Here is a 22176-nt window from a genome sequence, read left to right on the forward strand (position 1 = left end):
AATGTTATTGGCATCCACATTATGGGACACATCATCAGCATAAACTTTTTAGATCAAAAGTAGACACCACTATAACTTCATCAGATGCTAAATAATACTATTATCACCACCTTCATCATCACCATCATCATCGTCATCAACAACAACATCATCTTCATCTTCTGCAAAGTTGTTGCCATCATCGTTGACATCTCACAGCTCTTAAAAATGGCAGCAATCTGGTGCTTCACCATAGAGGACCAGTCATGCAGCAAAAGCAAATTATCAATCTGAGCACACAGATATTTAGGTTTTTATTTTTATTTTAGAATGCTGCAGCAAATGACTAACGTTTCCATGTGGTTACATCTTCATGGAGTCCATGGAAGACAAAGGCGGTAGTGCCCTATTAAGTTCAACTGGGAACACCATTAGGTGTGTAAAGGGGAACACTTATTAGGTGTGTAAAGGGGAACACTATTAGGTGTGTAAAGTGGTGGCTCCTTCACTGAGCCCATGTCATCCCTGGGCCTGCTCTTGTTTGAATCACCCCAGATGTGTTTGTTCCGTTGGTCTCCTCCATGTGTGACACACACATCCAAAACTCCTCTAATCTCTGCTGGACACCTAATCTGCAGTTCCCCCGTTACTAAACCAGTTCATCCTCCTCTACCTGCCTTCATCCTGACACCCACCCATCCATCCATTAATGTGTCTCCCATCCAGGGATTACAGAAATCAAATCCACAATTTTAGATGTGAGTGTGTGTTAGATGTGAGTGTGTGTTAGATGTGAGTGTGTGTTAGAAGTGAGTGAGTGTGTGTGTGTGTGTGCGTTAGATGTGAGTGTGTGTTATGTGAGTGTGCGTTAGATGTGGGTGTGCGTTAGATGTGAGTGTGTGTTAGATGTGAGTGTGTGTGTGTGTGTGTGTGCGTTAGATGTGAGTGAGTGAGTGTGTGTGTCTGTGTGTCTGTGTGTGTGTGTGCGTTAGATGTGAGTGAGTGAGTGTGTGTGTGTGTGTGTCCCAAAAGGGAGCAGGCGGCTGAGTTGAGTGTTTCTGGACACATCCTCTCATCTTAATTAACAAACACAGTGTGTGTAATTACTGCAGCAGAGGAGATTTAATCCTCACACACCCACAGGGCTAAGTGTGTGTGTGTGTGTGTGTGTGTGTGTGTGTGTGTGTGTGTGTGTGTGTGTATGTGTGTGTGTGTGTGTGTGTGTGTGTGTGTGTGTGTGTGTGTGTTTGCGTGTGTGTATGTGTGCGAGAGTGAGGGAATGTGTGTGAATGTGTCTGTGTGTATATACAAGTGTGTGTATGCGCCTGCGTATGCGTGTGTGTGTGTGTGTGCGTGTGTGAGTGTGAGAGCGAGAGTGTGTGTCTGTCCCAGATCTGTGCACAGGGAGCACTTAGAGAAATTCAACCTGTCATCTTTTACATCATCTACTGGCTCAGTCCCTAAATATCCAACTAGGTCACACACACATAGACCCACACCCAGCCAGCCAGACAGTCACACACACACACACACACACACACACACACACACACACACCTGTAAAAACCATATACCCAAATAACCCAAGAGCAAAACAACTGAAACACATACACATCTTACGAGGACACACACACATACCGATGGTTGGGTGTATTGTTAGTGTTACCTGTGGTACGAGGACACACACACACGCACCGATGGTAGGGTGTATTGTTAGTGTTACCTGTGGTCTCTTTCTCTCTCTCTCTCTTGCACTCTCACTCTATCTCTCTCTCCAGGGAAAATGTCCAAAAGTGAATGTGACCTGTTAAGCATACTGTACCTTTCCAAGTAAAAAAGGCTACAGGACACGAGGCGGCCCCCATAGTGACCACTACAGTCCGGTAGAGTTCCCTTCCTCATCGGCCGAAATCTGAGAGGCCCAGACCACAACAGGGTTCTGTTATGAGAGCCCACGGATCATCCTGACCCCTGAATAAACCCATTAACTGAAGCCTGTGATTTGAGGGTCAAGCAAAATTCAATGGGGCATTCAGACTGTCTTGGCACTGTGGGCCAGTTTTGTTTGTTTCGGGTAATGAAAGGGTTGCCTGTGTGTGTGTTTGTTTATGATATTTGATTAATCATGCTTATTTTGATTAATCGTGTGCAGAATTCCAGTCTCAGCTTGATAGAAAGTATTGTGATTGTGCAATTCAAAAAGACACATCCACATTATTGCGTCAGTGACATAAATTTTATTTCTGTTCCCTCGTAAAAGTCTAGCGTCCGTTCATAATGAGGCGAAACGTTTGACTGGCAAAAGAGACCTCGCAAGTGCCATATCCCAGTGTGAGACTACCGCTATTATTTCAGTGTGAGACTACTGACCTCTAGTGACCATTATCCTGTACGACAACGGCGAATCACGTCTTCGGACTGTGATATTTGACTAAATAGGACGTCCCTTTACTTCAAGGAGTTATTATAAGCAACACAGATTGATTCAAGACTTTTTCTCACTCGCCGCACATTAGAATGAGAAATTCAACGTACTTATGTGACTTATTCATTTCGGATGAGTTCTAGTGGGGACATGATAAATACCTTATCTTGAGAACGGTACAGACGTCGCCAGCAGAGGGCGCTCTGTCTTTCTCTTCGTGCAGACAATGCGATGGTAAGCAGAATTGAGAGGCAACAGCATCCAAGGCAGAGGGCGTCGGAGAAGGGAAGATGCGGGTCGCCAATAGCAACAACCATCTTTGAAAAAAAGGGAAAGAAAAAAAATGGATGCTACGTTATGGAAGCCAGTCTGGATATAGGGATGTAGCTTACAGCATGACGCCGCCTTGCAGCTGTCGTTTTCTCGCCTTTCTTTTGTACTTCTACGTGCGGGGAATATCCAGTAAATCCATCGCGGAACATGGAGCACTGGGTGAGTGCGTGCGGGTGGAGAGACACACGGATAGGTGTGACTGGGAGTGGTGGCTTTGACGACTCAGAATCGATAGGCAATTTTAAAACGCTATAGGTTTATGCTAATTTCACTTTCGCACTAGGCTACATCTTTTTCGCTGTACACACTTTGCTTTGCTAAGTTTTTTTAAATGATGATTTTCATCACAAAGGATCGTGGACTTCAGTGGGTACGTGGTCGATACGGAAGGCATTGTCTGTTGATCTCGTTCTTTGATGCAATAAAGGTATATGGGCCATTAATCTAAATATGTCTGTTGCTGTTCGAAAAACTCGTCCACATTGACACATGGAATTGCGTGTTGCGGTATTGTCTGTATCAAACAAAGGTAGACATCAAGCAATTACGACATGCGCATGAAATGATCAAGCGTTTAACACAGATGTCAAATTATAGGCCACCGAGGGATCCCTCCGTGTAATTCACACGCCCAGCCAACGATCTCTGCTGTTTTCGGTTGATAGCTTTGTATGTTGGTCTGCTCATTACGCAAAGCACAACACGAGGTGCATGCCCCCTGCACCTCCTCGGGCGTTAGCGCACACGGTGCACAATGCATGGGTGGCAGCCGCTACAATTATTAATGCAGCTTCGATAGTAGGCTACTACAATGGAGGAGAGTCAGTCGCTTATGCAGACTTGTAAATATGGAATTGATAATCGACCGCGTATCTGACATGTTTTTGTTTTGTCTCGTCTTGTTTTTCTCTCATGTCGGTTGTGTCTCTGCAGAGGTTCAGGTCAGAGTTCAAGTCTTTGACAGCAGTGACCTTTCACCCCTGTCGCACGCCTTCATCGAGGTCCACGGCAACCAAAGCGTCCTGGCTTCCAGCGAGGCAGGAAGTGATGGCATGCTCGTGGTCAACTTCCTTTACCGGCCGGGCACCTTGGTGATCATCACAGCCTCCAAACAGGATTACATCACCAACTCCGTGCCCTGGCATGCCAACCGCATCCCTTGTGAGTGATCCGTTGCCATGCAGATGTTACCCACACTGATGCCAGGCCAGGGGAGTGCAGGGCCAACACAAACTCAGCTCACCCTGCACAGAATGACCAAGAGACAGAGATGTGCATAGATAGGCTCTAATAGATAGATAGATAGATAGATAGATACTTTATTGATCCCCAAGGGGAAATTCAAGAATTTGATAGGATTTTACACTTAGGAGATGAGCTGAAATATGGAATATATTGTTGCATATTAGTTTGATCAGTGGATGAGTGTCAACCTCATCACTTTAGAAAGAGCAGAGAACAGACATAGCCTACAATGAAAAACGAAAATGTTTATGTGCATCATGCAGTCAGTGGCCTATGCTCCAGGACATGGAGAGATAGGCTTAAGTAAGTGCGTCATTCACACACACATGTAAGCATGTGGCTATGTTTGTATATTCGTTGATGCACTTTGTGTGTCAGAGGGTGTAAGAGAGAGAGAGAGATACACAGAGGGAGAGAGAGTGCATATGTGTGTGTGTGTGTGTGTGTGTCTGTACATAATTTGATTGAGTTCCTGGCTATATTCACAAAGGGTGGCATAATTATCTGGCTGGGGTGCCTTTGTGATTGTGGGCTTTACTTCCCAGAGTGCATCACTGACAGGGCATGTGTCTGTGCATCAGTACACACACACACACACACACACACACATGCCGTCACACTCATGCATACATAAAAAGGCACACAGGCCCAAACACACAAGTGCGGCTTCCTCACAGACATATTACATAACACGACAGACCTGAAACATTTATCTGTTCATATATGAGCCTGTTTGCCTTCAGGCTGTGTGCGCCTGTGTGTGTAGCTGTGTGCGCCTGTGTGTGTAGCTGTGTGCGCCTGTGTGTGTGGCTGTGTGTGTGCCTGTGTGTGTGCTGTGTGCGCCTGTGTGTGTCTGTGTGTGCCTGTGTGTGTAGCTGTGTGCGCCTGTGTGCGTGGCTGTGTGCGCCTGTGCCTGTGTGGCTGTGTGTGCCTGTGTGTGTAGCTTTGTGCGTGGCTGTGTGTGCCTGTGCGTGGCTGTGTGCGTGGCTGTGTGTGTAGCTGTGTGCGTGGCTGTGTGCGCCTGTGTGTGGCTGTGTGCGCCTGTGTGTGTAGCTTTGTGCGTGGCTGTGTGCACCTGTGTGTAGCTGTGTGCGCCTGTGCCTGTGTGCGTGGCTGTGTGCGCCTGTGTGTAGCTGTGTGCGCTTGTGCGTGGCTGTGCGTGGCTGTGTGCGCCTGTGTGTAGCTGTGTGTGGCTGTGTGCGCCTGTGCGTAGCTGTGTGCGCCTGTGCGTGGCTGTGTGCGCCTGTGCGTAGCTGTGTGCGCCTGTGCGTGGCTGTGTGCGCCTGTGTGTAGCTGTGTGCGCCTGTGTGCGTGGCTGTGTGCGCCTGTGTGTAGCTGTGTGCGGCTGTGTGCGCCTGTGTGCTGTGTATGCGCCTGGTAGCCTCAGGCGTGGCAGTGTTAGGTGTAGCTGTGTGCGGCTGTGTGCGCCTGTGTGTAGCTGTGTGCGCCTGTGTGCGCCTGTGTGTAGCTGTGTGCGCCTGTGTGTAGCTGTGTGCGCCTGTGTGTAGCTGTGTGCGCCTGTTTGCCTTCAGGCTGTTTCTCTTCTCAGCTGAGCTGCACTTCAGCTGGACAAGGCGCTTAGAGAGCTTCATCAGGATCATATGCCACAGTGCCACATCCAGCACACACACTACACCATGCACAGCTAATGCACACACACTACACCATGCACACACACTACACCATGCACACTACACCATGCACACTACACCATGCACACTACACAATGCACACTACACAATGCACACACACTACACCATGCACACACACACACACTATGCACACTATGCACAGCTAATGCACACAACCTACACCATGCACACACACTACACTATGCACAGCTAATGCACACACACTACACCATGCACACACCACACCATGCACACACACTACACCATGCACACTACACCATGCACACACACTACACTATGCACAGCTAATGCACACACACTACACCATGCACACACACTACACCATGCACACTACACCATGCACAGCTAATGCACAGAACACAGTGATTATATTGGTCTTATAGTCCTCTCTCTCTCTCTCTGCCTCTCTCTTTCCCGCTATCTCTGTCTCTGTCTGTTTCTCTCTCTGTCTCTGTCTCTGTCACCCCCTCCCTCTCTCTATTTCTCCCCCTCTCTCCCTATCCCCTCCCTCTCTCCCTCCTTCTCTCTCTCCCTCCTTCTCTCCCTCCCTCCTTCTCTCTCTCTTCAGTGTATGCATCTGTCAGTCTGTACCTGCTGACTGAGAGGCCAGGCACCCTCATCCTCTATGATGACATCATTCAGGTGTTTCGTGGTTCCCCAGGTAAGCTGGCAGTTGAATGTGACACATGCCCAGTTTAATGACTAATGCAGATGCACCGTACGGGCTCATGCTGTGTTCACAGTGTGGTAGTGCAAAAGAAATAGAGAAGATTATTTTAATATCATTCACATGATACCTTTAGCTCTATATGCATAATACAGCATTGACAAACAACTATATTACATATTGCTAAAATAGCACGTCATTATTTGCAGCATTATTAGTGTATTAAGTAAATAGCATAGGTAATTATGTCTGTAATAGGATGTAATATAGGTAATTGTATGTAATATGATGTAGTATATATAAGTATGTATGTAATATTATGTATTAGAAAACAGATAGATCCGGTCTTTGATTATGATTGGTTGAATCGCGTTCGATGCCGCTGTATATTTTTCCGATATAGCACGGCTGAGACCGCATTTCGTTCTATATTATTATAAAATGGATAGTTCCTTGATTATGATTGGTTGAATCGCATTCGATGCCGTTGTATATTTTTCGTTATAGCACGGATGAAACCGCATTTCCTTCTATATTAATGCGCTTAGAATGCATAACGGTAAGATACAAATTTTAAAGTTGCTGAGCAACAGTTCTGATAAGAATCTACTAGAGGTGGAGCTATTCTATGGGGACTCCGTGGAAGAATGGACATTTGTAGATGAAATAGCTTTTAAATTTCATGATTATTTGTTTATTTTGTATAAATTTGTAATGTCCTATATGTTGTAGCTGTTTTATAAAAGCAATAAGCCTTGAGAGGCCGTTCTATATCGTGAATATAGCACAGCTGAGGGTTGTTTAACGGCACTCAGCTTCGCTTCACTCGCTTTGTGCCTAACAACACCCCTCAGCTGTGCTAAATTCACGATATAGAACGGCCTCTCAGGGCTTATTGCTTAAATATAGGTAATTATGTATGTAATATGATAGGTAATTATGTATGTAATATGATGTAGTATAGGTAATTATGTATGTAATATTATATAATATAGGTAATTATGTATGTAATATGATAGGTAATTATGTATGTAATATGATGTAGTATAGGTAATTATGTATGTAATATGATGTTGTATAAGTAAGTATGAATGTAATATGATGTAATATAGGTAATTATGTATGTAATATTATATAATATAGGTAATTACCGGTATGTTTGATGAAAGCAGCAGTAATAGTGGCTGTGGAGATGCATGGGCATCCTCTAGTCATGGCAGAGACTGTTTGTGAGCAGATTGTCAGTTGAATATTCAAACAGGCAAAGTCCTCTGCTGATGATCATCCGCCACGACAGGGCTGGGCCTGTTCATAACACTCATACACTCCAGCCCACAGTGGCTCATACACTTCAACCCACAGCAGCTCATACACTCCAATACACAGCAGCTCATACACTCAGCAGCTCATACACACAGCAGCTCATACACTCCAATACACAGGAGCTCATACACACAGCAGCTCATACACTCCAATACACAGCAGCTCATACACTCAGCAGCTCATACACTCAGCAGCTCATACACACAGCAGCTCATACACACAGCAGCTCATACACTCCAATACACAGCAGCTCATACACACAGCAGCTCATACACTCCAATACACAGCAGCTCATACACTCAGCAGCTCATACACTCAGCAGCTCATACACACAGCAGCTCATACACACAGCAGCTCATACACTCCAATACACAGCAGCTCATACACTCCAATGCACAGCAGCTCATACACTCCAATACACAGCAGCTCATACACTCCAACCCACAGCAGCTCATACACTCCAATGCACAGCAGCTCATACACTCAGCAGCTCATACACACAGCAGTTCATACACTCCAATACACAGCAGCTCATACCAACAGCAGCTCATACACTCCAATACACAGCAGCTCATACACTCCAACCCACAGCAGCTCACACACTCCAATACACAGCAGCTCATACACTCAGCAGCTCATACACTCCAATGCACAGCAGCTCATACACTCAGCAGCTCATACACTCCAATACACAGCAGCTCATACACTCCAGCCCATAGTGGCTCAGAACTCTCAGTGGGGTAGGCAACGCTCAGAGACTAGGGCTACAGTCAGACTTCATACACACTGAGGTGAAATGATTCCTATGAATAATCATGGACATATGACATATAAATTGCTTGAAGAAGTCATGAGCAACATCAGTAGAAAAGAACTGTGGAATGACAATCTGCCCAGGGTACAGTCTGTCTGCCCCATCTGCCCGGGGTATAGTCTGTTTGCCCCATCTGCCCGGGGTACAGTCTGTTTGCCCCATCTGCCCGGGGTATAGTCTGTTTGCCCCATCTGCCCGGGGTACAGTCTGTTTGCCCCATCTGCCCGGGGTATAGTCTGTCATGGTCAGCCGTTCCTGCTTCGCCGTGGTGCTATTTTTGTCTCGAATTTCACACCTTGTCTTTTCCCTCTCTTCTCTCGGCACCTGATCCGACCCCGGCTTTGCTTGTTTGGTTTCTCTCTCTTTCTTTCACTCTCTCTCTTTCTATCATTCTCTCGATCTCTCCTTTCTCTACCCATGTTCCACCTTCTCTCTCTCTCTTTCTATCATTCTCTCGATCTCTCCTTTCTCTACCCATGTTCCACCTTCTCTCTCTCTCTTTCTATCATTCTCTCGATCTCTCCTTTCTCTACCCATGTTCCACCTTCTCTCTCTCTCTTTCTATCATTCTCTCGATCTCTCCTTTCTCTACCCATGTTCCACCTTCTCTCTCTCTCTCTCTTTCTGTCTCTCTCTTTCCCCCCCTCCGTCCAGGGCCGTTGTGCAAACCATAGTGTGTGTGTGTGTTTGCAGGGGCGTTGTGCAAACCATAGTGTGTGTGTGTGTTTGCAGGGGCATTGTGCAAACCATAGTGTGTGTGTGTGTGTGTGTTTGCAGGGGCGTTGTGCAAACAATAGTGTATGTGTGTGTGTGCATGACCCCCAGAATGGCTTTAACTTGGCCTTTGTTTCATTCTGTCACATGAAATGATAAAATCATATAGTCACGTAGACTACACACTGTTGTTCATTCATTCAAAAATAGCTTACTGGTGCCTATAGCCTAAAAATATTTTGCAGTGTAGGCTAAAACCCTTCAGGCAAACAAGTTTTTTTTTTTCTGTTTACCAGTAGGCCTATAGCCTATGTTAAGCTAACTCCACAAGGAGACACAACTAGTAGCCTAGCCTAATGTCATAGTAATTGCATTGGATGGTTGCTAGGCTACTTGCAGGGTTAACAGAGAGTTCATAGCGATCTTGGATAATATATTCCATTTGCAGTTGTTGCCCTTAGAGCTACTGAAAACACTACGCCAGTCAGCTTTCCATTGTTACTCCTGACAAACCCTATGAGCTTAATACATACAGTTGTGATTAGGCTACCCTGGGCTAATTTAATGAAAGCTAACTAACTAATTCATGTGTGTCAAATATTTATCCATAATCTTGATTTAGGAAGTCAGTCTCTTTCATTTATGGAGGCTAGAGCTCTGTTGTTACCTGTCTATTTCCCTGCACCGTGCTGCCTGCCTGATTTGCTAAAGTCCCGCTAAGTTCCGCCTATTGAAGAGAGATCAGCCAATAGCCAGTTCAGAACCAGCACCAGCTCTCCAACAGCTAAATGCAGCTGCCTAGGGAGACCCGAGAGAGAGATGACTGGATGACATGTTAGCTGCCGTCTGATTAGCTAATAACAATGCGTTGAAATGAAAAATGAAAATCTTGTAATTTTGGGCAGGCGGGCCTCTTCACATGCCCAACGGCACTGCCTCCGTCCCATCCTCTCTGCTGCTCTCTTTCATTCCTCCTGCCATTCTGCCATTCTTTTTTCCACATATCTCTTCTCTTTTCTCTTCCCTCCCTCTCTCTCCCCTCTCCTCTCCCTCCTTCTCTCTCTCCCTAACTCCCTCTCACTATCTTTTCTCACCTTTCTCTCTCTCTCTCTCTCTCTCTCTCTCTCTCTCTCCCAAACTTCTGTGTCCCATTCACACCCCTCTGTTGTTGTTGAACCCTCAGTTCATTCTCCTGACAGATCCATTTCCAGCCTCTGTCTCCATAGCAACAGCTGCCGTTCTTCTTGCTCATCTCCATTGGGAACTTTTTTGGGGCGTCTTATCAAATAAACCAAACCACTGACACACAGCAAACCCATTTCATCAACAACCTCTGAGACGAACACACATATGATCTAAGATGCAAAAAGGGCTGTTGAGGTACATTGTTTGACTGTGGTTGGCAGTTTCTAAAAGAAGGGTTTGGTTTTATGGTTCAAACCACATCAGGTTCACTGAAGAAAGGTGTGAAAACAGGAACATGAATAGAAGAAGATCTCTGGCCATTCATGAGAAATATATGGATTATAATTGTTTGTTTTCATGTTACAAAATGTGAAAAACATGTGGGCCCCAGAAAAACAGCATTGTGTGTTTTTATCACAAAAATTACTATTAGAGCTGGCAATTGACATACCTCTGGAGTTAGACACACTTATGCATCTCACACCAACACACATAAAAAAAAAACATTTAATCCAGTACAGTTTACCCCAAAATTACTTCAAATATGAAATGTATATATCAAATATGGTTGGTGATCATTTTTGGAATGGTTACAATTTATTTCCTACATACTGGTCCTTTAAGGGTTAAGTAGAGGGAACAAGTATTACCCAGAGTGCCCGTCTCGTCCTGATGGTCCCCGTCCACCTGTGGTCTGTGTGGCAGGGGTGAGAAACCAGCCTCGGGTCCAGCTGCAGAGGCGATCGCTGGCGCTTAACTCTTCCTACGCCGACGTGTCGGCAGTCCTCACCACCACCATGGCGCATGACGAGCTGGCCAGCTTCCCTTACCTGCTGGGGGTGGAGGTCAACAGCACAGGTGAGAGTCTGGCACGTACAGATGGTTAGCACACACAGGTGATGCTCAACAGTGCAGGTGAGAGTCTGGCACGTACAGATGGATAGCACACACAGGTGATGCTCAACTGCACAGGTGAGAGTCTGGCACGTACAGATGGATAGCACACACAGGTGATGCTCAACAGCACAGGTGAGAGTCTGGCATGTACAGATGGATAGCACACACAGGTGATGCTCAACAGCACAGGTGAGTCTGGCACGTACAGATGGATAGCACACACAGGTGATGCTCAACAGCACAGGTGAGTCTGGCACGTACAGATGGATAGCACACACAGGTGATGCTCAACAGCACAGGTGAGTCTGCCACGTACAGATGGATAGCACACACAGGTGATGCTCAACAGCACAGGTGAGTCTGGCACGTACAGATGGATAGCACACACAGGTGATGCTCAACAGCACAGGTGAGTCTGGCACGTACAGATGGATAGCACACACAGGTGATGCTCAACAGCACAGGTGAGTCTGGCACGTACAGATGGATAGCACACACAGGTGATGAAGAAGCACAGACAAATCCAGACGTGAGATGTGAGAAGAAAAGACAGAGAGACTAAATGACTAAAGATTAAAGACTGCCAACTTTTGTGCCTCTTTTACCTCTGTGTGTGTATGTGTGTTTGTGAATGGTATGTGTGTATTTGGTGTGTGTGTGTGTGTGTTTGGTGTGTGTGTGCTTGCCTGCATGTGTGCGTATGTGTGTATTCCATGTCCAGGAGGGGAGAGTGGCTGGATGGAGCTGACGGCGGTGGCAGCGGTGAGCGCCCAGCTGTTTGACCGCGAGGGCCGAGCCGTGCCGGTCACAGAGTCGTTCCACATGTCCATCCCGCTGCCCACCGACTCACGCCTCCGCAGCCCCACCAGCATACCTGTGTGGGTCTACCACAGCACGACAGGTAAACACACACATTAGCACAGCACGACAGGTAAACACACACTAGCACAGCACGACAGGTAAACACACACACTACCACAGCACGACAGGTAAACACACACACTAGCACAGCACGACAGGTAAACACACACTAGCACAGGTAAACAGGTAAACACACACTAGCACAGCACGACAGGTAAACACACACACTACCACAGCACGACAGGTAAACACACACACTAGCACAGCAAGACAGGTAAACACACACTACCACAGGTAAACACACACTACCACAGCAAGACAGGTAAACACACACTAGCACAGCAAGACAGGTAAACACACACTACCACAGGTAAACACACACTAGCACAGCAAGACAGGTAAACACACACTACCACAGGTAAACACACACTACCCCAGCCAGACAGGTAAACACACACTACCACAGCAAGACAGGTAAACACACACTAACACAGCCAGACAGGTAAACACACACTACCACAGTTAAACACACACTAACACAGCAAGACAGGTAAACACACACTACCACAGCCAGACAGGTAAACACACACTACCACAGCAAGACAGGTAAACACACACTACCACAGGTAAACACACACTACCACAGCCAGACAGGTAAACACACACACTAACACAGCAAGACAGGTAAACACACACTACCACAGCCAGACAGGTAAACACACACTACCACAGGTAAACACACACTACCACAGCAAGACAGGTAAACACACACTGCCACAGGTAAACACACACTACCACAGCAAGACAGGTAAACACACACTAACACAGCCAGACAGGTAAACACACACTAACATAGGTAAACACACACACACTACCACAGCAAGACAGGTAAACACACACTAACACAGCCAGACAGGTAAACACACACTAACACAGACACGAACACAGGTAAACGCACACTAGCACAGGTAAACACACACTAACACAGGTAAACACACACACAACCACAGGTAAACACACACTAACACAGCCAGACAGGTAAACACATACTAACACAGGTAAACACATACTAACACAGGTAAACACACACACTAACACAGGTAAACACACACTACCACATGTAAACACACACACAACCACAGGTAAACACACACACAACCACAGATAAACAAACACTAACACAGGTAAACACACACACTAGCACAGCAAGACAGGTAAACACACACTAACACAGGTAAACACACACTAACACAGGTAAATACACACACAACCACAGGTAAACACACACTAACACAGGTAAACACACGCACTAGCACAGCAAGACAGGTAAACACACACTACCACAGGTAAACACACACACTACCACACTACCACACTACCACACTACGACACTAAGCTCTAGTCCTGGTGTTGCAGGTGTGTGTGTACTGTATGTGTGTGTGTGTGTGTGTGTGTGTGTGAGAAAGTGTATAGTCCACTAAGCTCTAGTCCTGGTGTTGCAGGTGTGTGTGTGTGTGTGAGAGAGAGTATGTATAGGCCACTAAGCTCTAGTCGTGGTGTTGCAGGTGTGTGGCTGAGGAATGGGACAGGCTACATTAAGAGAGAGGGTTCCCAGCTCACCTGGGAGTTCATGGCCTCCAAGCTGGGATACTGGGTGGCGGCTTTCCCCTCTACTGCAGGTAAACCTTCTCTCTCGCTCTCTCTCTCTATCTATCTATCTATCTATCTATCTCTCCCTCTCTTTCTCTCTATCTTCTTCCCTTCTCTCTCTACATCCCTCCATCCCTGACTCCCTATACTGCAGGTAAACCTGCTCTCTCTCTCTCTCTCTCTCTCTCTCTCTTCCTCTTCCTTTATCTTCATCCCTTCTTACCCTTTCTCATTTTCTCTCTGCTCCTTTTCCCTCCACCTCTCTTGATGTCTGTCAAATGTTTCTCTAATGACTCAGTTCATGAATAAATAATCAGTAATGGGCAATTAGCATGATTGGGAGCAGTCAATCTGACCAATCAATCTGACAATTTTGTCTCAATTTGTCTCAATTTGTCAATCTGACAAATCTGACCACACACAGATCACTCCACAGAAATAATTTCTCATCATTTATTAAGTGTTAAGAGGATAACCCCTTGAGATGAAGCATCTCGTTTTCGAATCTGACCGCACATCAGCTCTGGTCTAGCCTCTCACTAGCTCCAGATCTAAATCTAGAGGTGGACGATGTCGGAGAAAAGTTTCAGCTGCAGTTTGTGGGTCAATAATATACTATTGTTAAGGTATACAGGAACTGTAGCTGACCAACCTGTGCAGTTAGTAGTCCTAGCCCTGCCCCTCACCGGCTGGGGTGGTGCTTGTGTTGTGCAGGGTCCGGCCTGGGTCACCCGGGACTGCGGGACATCACAGCCTACCACACGCTCTTCCTGCTGTCCATCCTGGCCTCGCTGGCCCTGCTCGTGCTCGTCCTGCTCTGTGTGCTCCTCTACTACTGCAGGTAAGGCAGCGGGAGCTCAGGGTGTGTGTGTGTGTGTGTGTGTGTGTGTGTGTGTGTGTGTGTGTGTGTGTGTGGAAGGGAGCGGGAGCTCAGGGTGTGTGTGTGTGTGTGTGTGTGTGTGTGTGTGTGTGTGTGTGTGGGAGGTAAGGGAGCGGGAGTTCAGGGTGTGTGTGTGTGTGTGTGTGTGTAGGTAAGGGAGCGGGAGCTCAGGGAGTGTGTGTGTGTGTGTGTGTGTGTGTGTGTGAGCATGTGTGTGTGTTTGCATGTGTGTGTGTGTGTGTGTGTGTGTGTGTGTGTGTGTGTGTGTGTGTAGGTAGGTAAGGGAGCGGGAGCTCAGGGTGTGTGTGTGTGTGTGTGTGTGTGTGGAGGTAAGGGAGCGGGAACTCAGGGTGTGTGTGAGCGTGTGTGTGTTTGTGTAAGAATGTGTGTGTTTGTGTGTGTGTGTTTGTGTTTGTGTGTGTGTGTGTGCGTGTGTGTGTGTGTGTGTGGGTAAGGGAGCAGGAGCTCAGGGTGTGTGTGTGTGTGTGTGTGTGTGTGTGTGTGTGTGTGTGTGATTGTGTGTGTGTGTGTGTGTGTATGTGTGAGTGTGTCGGTGTGTATGAGTGTGTGTGTAATGTGCAAGTCTGCAGCCAGTCTGGAATTAGAGCTTTCCGAAATCTGATTCTTAAATCATAAGTGACAGGATAGAAATGAATGACAATGATTATTATGATGAAGATTTTATGTACTTGATGTCTGATGGCTTGCTCCCCCTCATGTTGTGCTTGTAGGAGGCGTTGTCTGAAGCCGCGTCGTCAGCAGGGGAAACTCCAGAGCTCTGCGGCTCTGAACGGCTCGAGGCGAGACCAGGGCACGTCCATGTCCCGCCTAAACCTCATCTGCGGCGGGCACGCCGAGCCAGGCACGTCCAGTGGCGACCAGGACGCTATCCGGTCCGACGCGTCGCCCTCCAGAGACCACAAGAGCGCCCGCGACGAGTTCTCCAAGCACGTGCCAGCGCACAAGCTGCGCCACTCCAAGAGCAAGGGCCCCAAGGGGGGGGCGAAGGGCGAGAGCTTCCCCATGAAGGTGCACCGCGCCACGGAGACCGTCTCGCTGGAGCCCCCTGTCATCCGCGACGAGTACGGACGCGTCTACGCAGCCGGCGAAGACAAAGACGCGGAATACCACCGGAGAAACGTCGCCAACGACAACCGCGGGTACACCTCGGAGCCGCCGTCTCCGCCGCCCGACAAGCCTCCGGAATATTCCCAGCTGTCCCAGGCGGCCGACCACCTGGCCCGACCCACCTCCCTGAACACCCAGCCGGGCCAGATCATCTTCTGCAGCTCGCTGGACCAGATGAAGGAGAACATCTACCGCAGCATGGTCCCCACGCTGGTCATCCCGGCCCACTACATGCGCCTGTCGTCCGAGTTTGGCTCGGGAGAAGCGGGCAAAGATGGTCAGCCCGCGTCGGAGCGGGACAAGGAAGCGCAGGGAGGAGCCAGCGGCGGGGGCCACCAGGGTCAAGGGTCGCATCAGCAGGCCCAGCAGGGAGGCTCGTCGTCGCCGGACGACTCGGAGGGCAGCAGCTGGGCGTCCACGGGGCCGGGCGGCTCGGTCCACATCCCGGTGCTGTTCAACGACTCCACCATGGCACAGATGAACGGCGAGCTGCAGGCGCTGACGGAGAAGAAGCTTCTGGAGCTCGGCGTGAAGCAGCACCCGCGCGCCTGGTTCATCTCGCTGGACGGCCGCGCCAACGCCCACGTGCGCCACTCCTACATCGACGTGGGCTCCGCCGACCTCGCCGGACACCACGCCATGGGGCACGCGTCCTCGCACTCCACGCCCACCACACTCTCCACGTCCACCCACAACACGCAGCCCAGCAGCAGCAGCAAGGACTGCAGCCCCGACACCCTCTCCCAGGAGAGCCAGGACCGCAAGCCCCTCTCCTCCGCCGCCTACTCGTCCGCCCAGCGCAAGAGCAAGGACAGCGGGAGGGACGAGCGCTCGGGCACCGGGCATCGCAAGGGTCACGGCAGCGGCGGCGTCGGCGGGGGCGGGGTCAAGCCCTACTCCAAACTGGCCTATCAAGACGCCCTGGAGCTGAGTGGGGGTGTGGCCCGCATGGGGGCCAGCTCTCCGCTGGAGAACCCGCTGACGCCGCTGCTGGACGAGGGCCCGGACGATCCCCGGGGGTCACCCGTCGCCCGTAAAGGTCGCAGCCGTGGCAACAGCTCGCGCAGCAGCAACAACAGTGAGTCGCGGCGCGATTCCGTCACCAGTCCCGAAGACGACCCTGACGACAAGGACGGGAACAAGAAGAGTCCATGGCAACGCACGAGGAGAGGCCGCTCATGGTGTTCCACCCCAAGAAATAAAACCTCGCCATGGAGACAAAAGGTCAATCTGGGGTCACTTTTGGCATTTAATCTTCTCTCTTGTCGCTGATGAGACCAAGCCACAAAGAGAAACTGGACTTTTTCTGAAGCCTTGAGGTGAAGTCAACACAAGCACAACTAATCCACTACTAATCCACTACTAATCCATTACCCAACTATAAGGTCCAAAAGAAGAAGCTTCAGGAAACGTTCACAGTCAGCCATCAAGATTTTGGAAACATCCCAACCACATTCCCCCTCTTTCAGGCTAGTCCTACTCTTCCCTTTTTGATGTTCACATCCACCACAATGAAGCACAAAATGGAAGCTGTTTCTCCTCGCATCAGGAAATGCAAACGCATCTCAAAGGCTACTTTGTTTCACTGGTCCAGCGGTGTTTTAATCAACGGTGACTAAACATGGCCATTAGTGGTGACCCTCACAGACAAGTGGTGTGGAAGCCAGAGGATCTTGTTGTTCTGGAGAAGACTGGAGAAGATTTTTCATTTGTTTTGGGAAGACCCACGTTTGAAATACATAATTGAAATGCAGTATAATATATAGCTATCCCCAAAAAACACTCCTCCTCTAAACATGTACACAGCATCCCATGACAAGATGTTGACATTGTTTTGTCTCTGTGTGCCTAAGTGCATATTTGTGTTAATTCGTTGTAGTTGCTTCATATCATTTTGGTACACACCTCAATCACCAATATAGGTGTCTGTATTTATTGAGAATTATATTTGAATGGTATTTAACAGAATTCAATTCTACAGTCTCACAGAAGAGTCTTTGATTTTGCCATGTGTTTTGGGCAGAGCTGAGTTGTCTGTGACTCTTTGAGGTTGTCTTATACTTTTTTGAGGTTGTCACTTTTCCTGTTTGAAATGTAGCTGGTTGCAGCGTTAGTGTTATATCAGTCTGTGAGTCCTGTCCACTTGCAGATGATGGATAGAAGTATGACAGAAAGTGCTCAAAGCTCCTGGGACAAATCCTGAAGGTGGTTCCAGTGGAGACCCAGATAGATCTGTTAAACAGGTCTGGTCCTGTTTTACGCAAGATCTGTTCCAGAGTAGAGAAGCTAGACAGACTGTGTGATGCAGGTGGAACTCGCAATTTTTGTTTTTGAAAGAGGAACACTTCTAGACTAATGTAGTTTTTAAGAGGAACACTTCTAGACTAATGTAGTTTTTAAGGGATTGGATTGGTACATAGAAAGAGAGTGTGTCAGTGCCATTGAGACGTTTTGGCATGAAGATGGATTTTGTGTTCTATCTCATTTGATTATATTTTCAAGTTCTGGAAAAAGTAAACAAATATATTGCAATCACATGAAACTGAACTGAGATGCTTAAAATGCAGAAGATTCATAAGGAGCATCAGCTTTCCCCTGTTGCATCAAAATGACTCTCAAGTCTCTCAAGTGTTTTGACAACACAAATGGCAGGCAACACCTTTCAAAAGATTTTGTACTTTAATTAATCTCTCATATTCACAGACAACCTTTCTTACGAGTTAATTAGCTCAGAGCATTTATCGCAAACTTCCTTGTCACTGATTTGTTTGCTTGGAGATGCACGTCCATAATGGACCCTACAGTTTAAAAGATGAATGTATAAACATGAAACCAATCCAAACGCCCCCGCCTGGCCACTGCTCTCTCTGGAAGTGCCTTGGTCCCACGCCCAGGCTGGAGGGACTGGCACGGGCATGGGGACAGGCGGCCTCCCTGACGAGGCGGGGAGAGGAGGCACGAGGAGAGGACAACCACCTTCTGCACTTAAGACACGCGTTCAACAGATAGGATGTGTCGTTGCTGTCGTGGTACAGAGACAGTAGCACATTGGCTATGTGTGGCTACTGAGGCAAAGAATGGCTAACATATACCGATACAACTGATCACAGTGTGCCACACTAATGCAAATGCAAACAATCAGTGTAATGTTCGTCTTTATAACTGAGCTGAGTGACACTGTACGGTTTATATTTACATTGTGACAAGGGATAGGCAAACTAAAGTATGGCCCAACATTTTATTTATTATTATTAGACAAAAACCTTGCTATGATGTATCTGGATCGATGAGTACAGTGCAACAAGCATACACAAGTATTAGTGTAAAATATTGCTTTGTAACTTGATTGGTTACCCTGCACGCGATAATCTATTTACTTCAAGGGGTGACAAAGCGGTATGCAATTGAAAGAATGACAAAGCTGTTTTTGCCATATTGTAGCTTTTGGTTGGACCTGGTATTGATGTAGATAGCAGATGACTGTGTGCATTCAGTGGAGCTGGGCCAGATGTGGGCCACGTCTGGGCCGGAGGTGGTTCAAAGCTAGCTGCTGTCTGGGGTATAGATGTGCTCAGATGTGCCCTTTGACCTCTGTGTCACAACACTTAGCAATTGTGTGCAAAGATTCTAGAGCGGAGCGTAGCGCTTTAGAGTCTTTTATTGTGAGTCTCATGAATCGAATGGGGCGGAAAATGCGAACTGGTAGGAACACGCTTTGCTGTTCTGGGATTCTGTGTATATGTATCATAGATTATATGTGCATGATATAGGCCACTGTGCATAGAGTAGCATTTGATCATCAGGCATCGTTATGTGGTGGAAACATTCTTCTGCATGCTGGTGGAGACCACAGTCACGTCACATCAGCACTGAGTTCAGTTGCCCAAGTACTGAAATGTCCCCAAGTACTGAAATGTCCCCAAGTACTGAAATGTCCCCAAGTCAAGATGCCAAGTTGAAGTGGAGGAGTCCTTCTGAAGCCATTGATTCCTTTCCCTTCCTCCCTCACTCTCTGTCACACGTTAAGGGCAACACCTTCAGACATTTTAAGTTCGACGTTGTGTGCTTCTGAAGACTAATGTCGATATTCATCACTGCCAATTACATTTCAGTACTGTGAACTCCATGTGGATCCTTTCCAGATGTTTACTCTGCTCTTCTGGTTGTTTATTCCTCTGATTGTTTACTCTCTCCTCTCTTTCTTTCTCTCTCTCTCACTATCTGTTTCTTCCTTCCTTCTCTCTGTTGGTGCTCAACCTGCAGGGCTGTGTGAGGTATAAACACACCCTTTGATAATCATCTTAAATGCAATATGTCACCTAAACGGATGACTTTGTTGAACTTCACCGTGGATGCTTTTATGGGTAACATTGGGGAGGGGGGCTGGACTGTACTTCACTTGTAATCTCGACTGTAGCTGGTAGCGTAAGTAGTCTGAGGATTTGCTTAAGGAGATCTGCTGAATTTCTAACAATCATTTCTTACCTGGAATGGATGGAGAGCCAGCACTGTGTCTGAGAACATCTCAGAACCCCAACCTCTTCCTGGAAGGCTTTTCAGCCAGCTCACATGTTTCCGGTGGAATGTCAGCTGTGTTGTAGGGGCTATTGTGTTAGTGTACCTGTTTACACAGACCCGGCTCGGTGTTGGACAGAGTTAAGTTGAATAAGGAGCTGCACATAAGTTGGACATAAATAACATACTTATCGTCCCAGTGAGAACAGAAGGGGCAGAATATGACAGAAGGTGCCGTAACAACACAGCTGACGCTCCACTGGAGACATATGAGCTGTCTACAGAGCCCTCTGTGACATATAGTCCATTCCCTCAGAGCTACAGGATGGAGTGCAGATGATTGAGGAAGCTCACAGTGTGGTAATAACTATGGGCACCTGGGTCTGGCCCAGTAGCCCTGGCCTGGAATCCAGCCATGATTCTGGAATCCACCCATGATTCTGAAAGCTGGATGATGCTGTAATATCAGCTTTCACTATGATTATGATGATGGTCTTGGATAAACCCCATTTCCCAACCCAACAAATCTGCATCAGTGGCAGGGAGCTGTCAAAATAAAAAGATTTTGTAATTCCTAAAACCAGACTGACAAAGTAGAAGGGCATCCAATATTGTTAAAAACAAACAAACACATAATCCCATGTTATGACCTCAGAGTTAAAACAATCGTGGTCATTTTACATCAAAACCTCTTTTGATATTTGAATCAAATGAACCATCATTACTAGAAATTAACTATGTTACAGTCAAACTGCTTCACTACAATTTGGGCTCTCTCACACACACACACACACACACACACACACACGATTTGCACGTCAGTGTGGGTCCGTCTTGTAGCCTTGACCCACCACTGCACGCTCCATCCCACAAAGGTGGTACAATGCCACCCATTGAATTTCTAAAGCACTCTACACTGTGTTTTGCTATAGCTGAATTGAGCTATAATAATGAGTATAATGAATATGCTTCTATCACATTTATTAGTCTGAGGCAAAGTGAGCAGAAAAAAACACTTACAGACCTCAAAATGCTCCCCACTGGAAAATAAACAAAAGACATTTTAAGGGTTCATTATCACAAAGTTCAACATAGACAGGCATCTCATGGAGTGGCTTGGGCTTTACTTCCACCAACTCTGAGAATGATTGACAGGCAATCACTTGAAATCCCCTGTATTGTTCTCCCGATGACTGACAGCTCCTTCACCTTGTCCACACAGTGTACATTGTTCAACTATGTGATGTGGTTGCGGGTGACCTTGTTTCCCAGTATGTAAGTAGGTTTGGTTGGATGGCATTTTCATACTCTGTTGTTGTGGCTATTGTTTGCCTAAAAAATTCAGGACAAAAAATTAGCCATTTCACTTGACTGGTTGGCTTAAAGTAATGGGATTCTATTGAAATTTTAAGTGAGAAGATAAAATAAATAAATTCATTGATAAGCATTCAGTGAAAACTATATAGCCTAATTGTTTGTAAAAAAAATATGATATAACTTATGACATTTGATTCTGTACATTCATAAAAAAAATAAAACAAATTTGTTTACACTTATTTTATTGGCTTTTCTTTTCGAGGATCTACATCATGACATGAACAGAAGAACATTCATGATGACTAGCAGAAGTGAGGTAAGTCTCAAGTCAAGACAGAGATGTCCCAAGCAAGTCAAGTCTTACTAAGGCCAAGTCGAGTCCAAGTCCAAGTAATTTTTTTCGAGTCCTAAACAAGTCACTCTCATATTATGCAAGCGCATATTAATGTCATCAATCATGTTTTCTATCATACTTTACATATTAAAGTAGGCCTATATAAAAGTTGAGTAGGCCTACTCAGACTTGCATAGCCAATGAATGAGCAGGGGCTCTCTGTCTCAACCCAGTCCAATGCTCAGGGGTAATCACAT

The 22176-nt window shown here is 46.9% G+C and overlaps 1 protein-coding gene across 1 annotated transcript; it reads left to right on the forward strand.

The window, feature by feature from the left end:
* The first annotated feature begins 2648 nt into the window (after positions 1-2648).
* Positions 2649-21824, forward strand: LOC125295789 (protein FAM171A2). The gene is given in 9 exon segments (XM_048245277.1): positions 2649-2896; positions 3671-3898; positions 6203-6295; positions 11043-11195; positions 11956-12135; positions 13661-13774; positions 14460-14586; positions 15357-16912; positions 16915-21824. Coding segments are annotated over 9 exon segments (2637 nt in total). The 5' UTR covers positions 2649-2751; the 3' UTR covers positions 16956-21824.
* The last annotated feature ends 352 nt before the right edge of the window (positions 21825-22176 follow it).

This window comes from Alosa alosa, chromosome 6 (genome assembly GCF_017589495.1).
Source record: "Alosa alosa isolate M-15738 ecotype Scorff River chromosome 6, AALO_Geno_1.1, whole genome shotgun sequence".
Lineage (NCBI taxonomy): Eukaryota > Metazoa > Chordata > Actinopteri > Clupeiformes > Clupeidae > Alosa > Alosa alosa.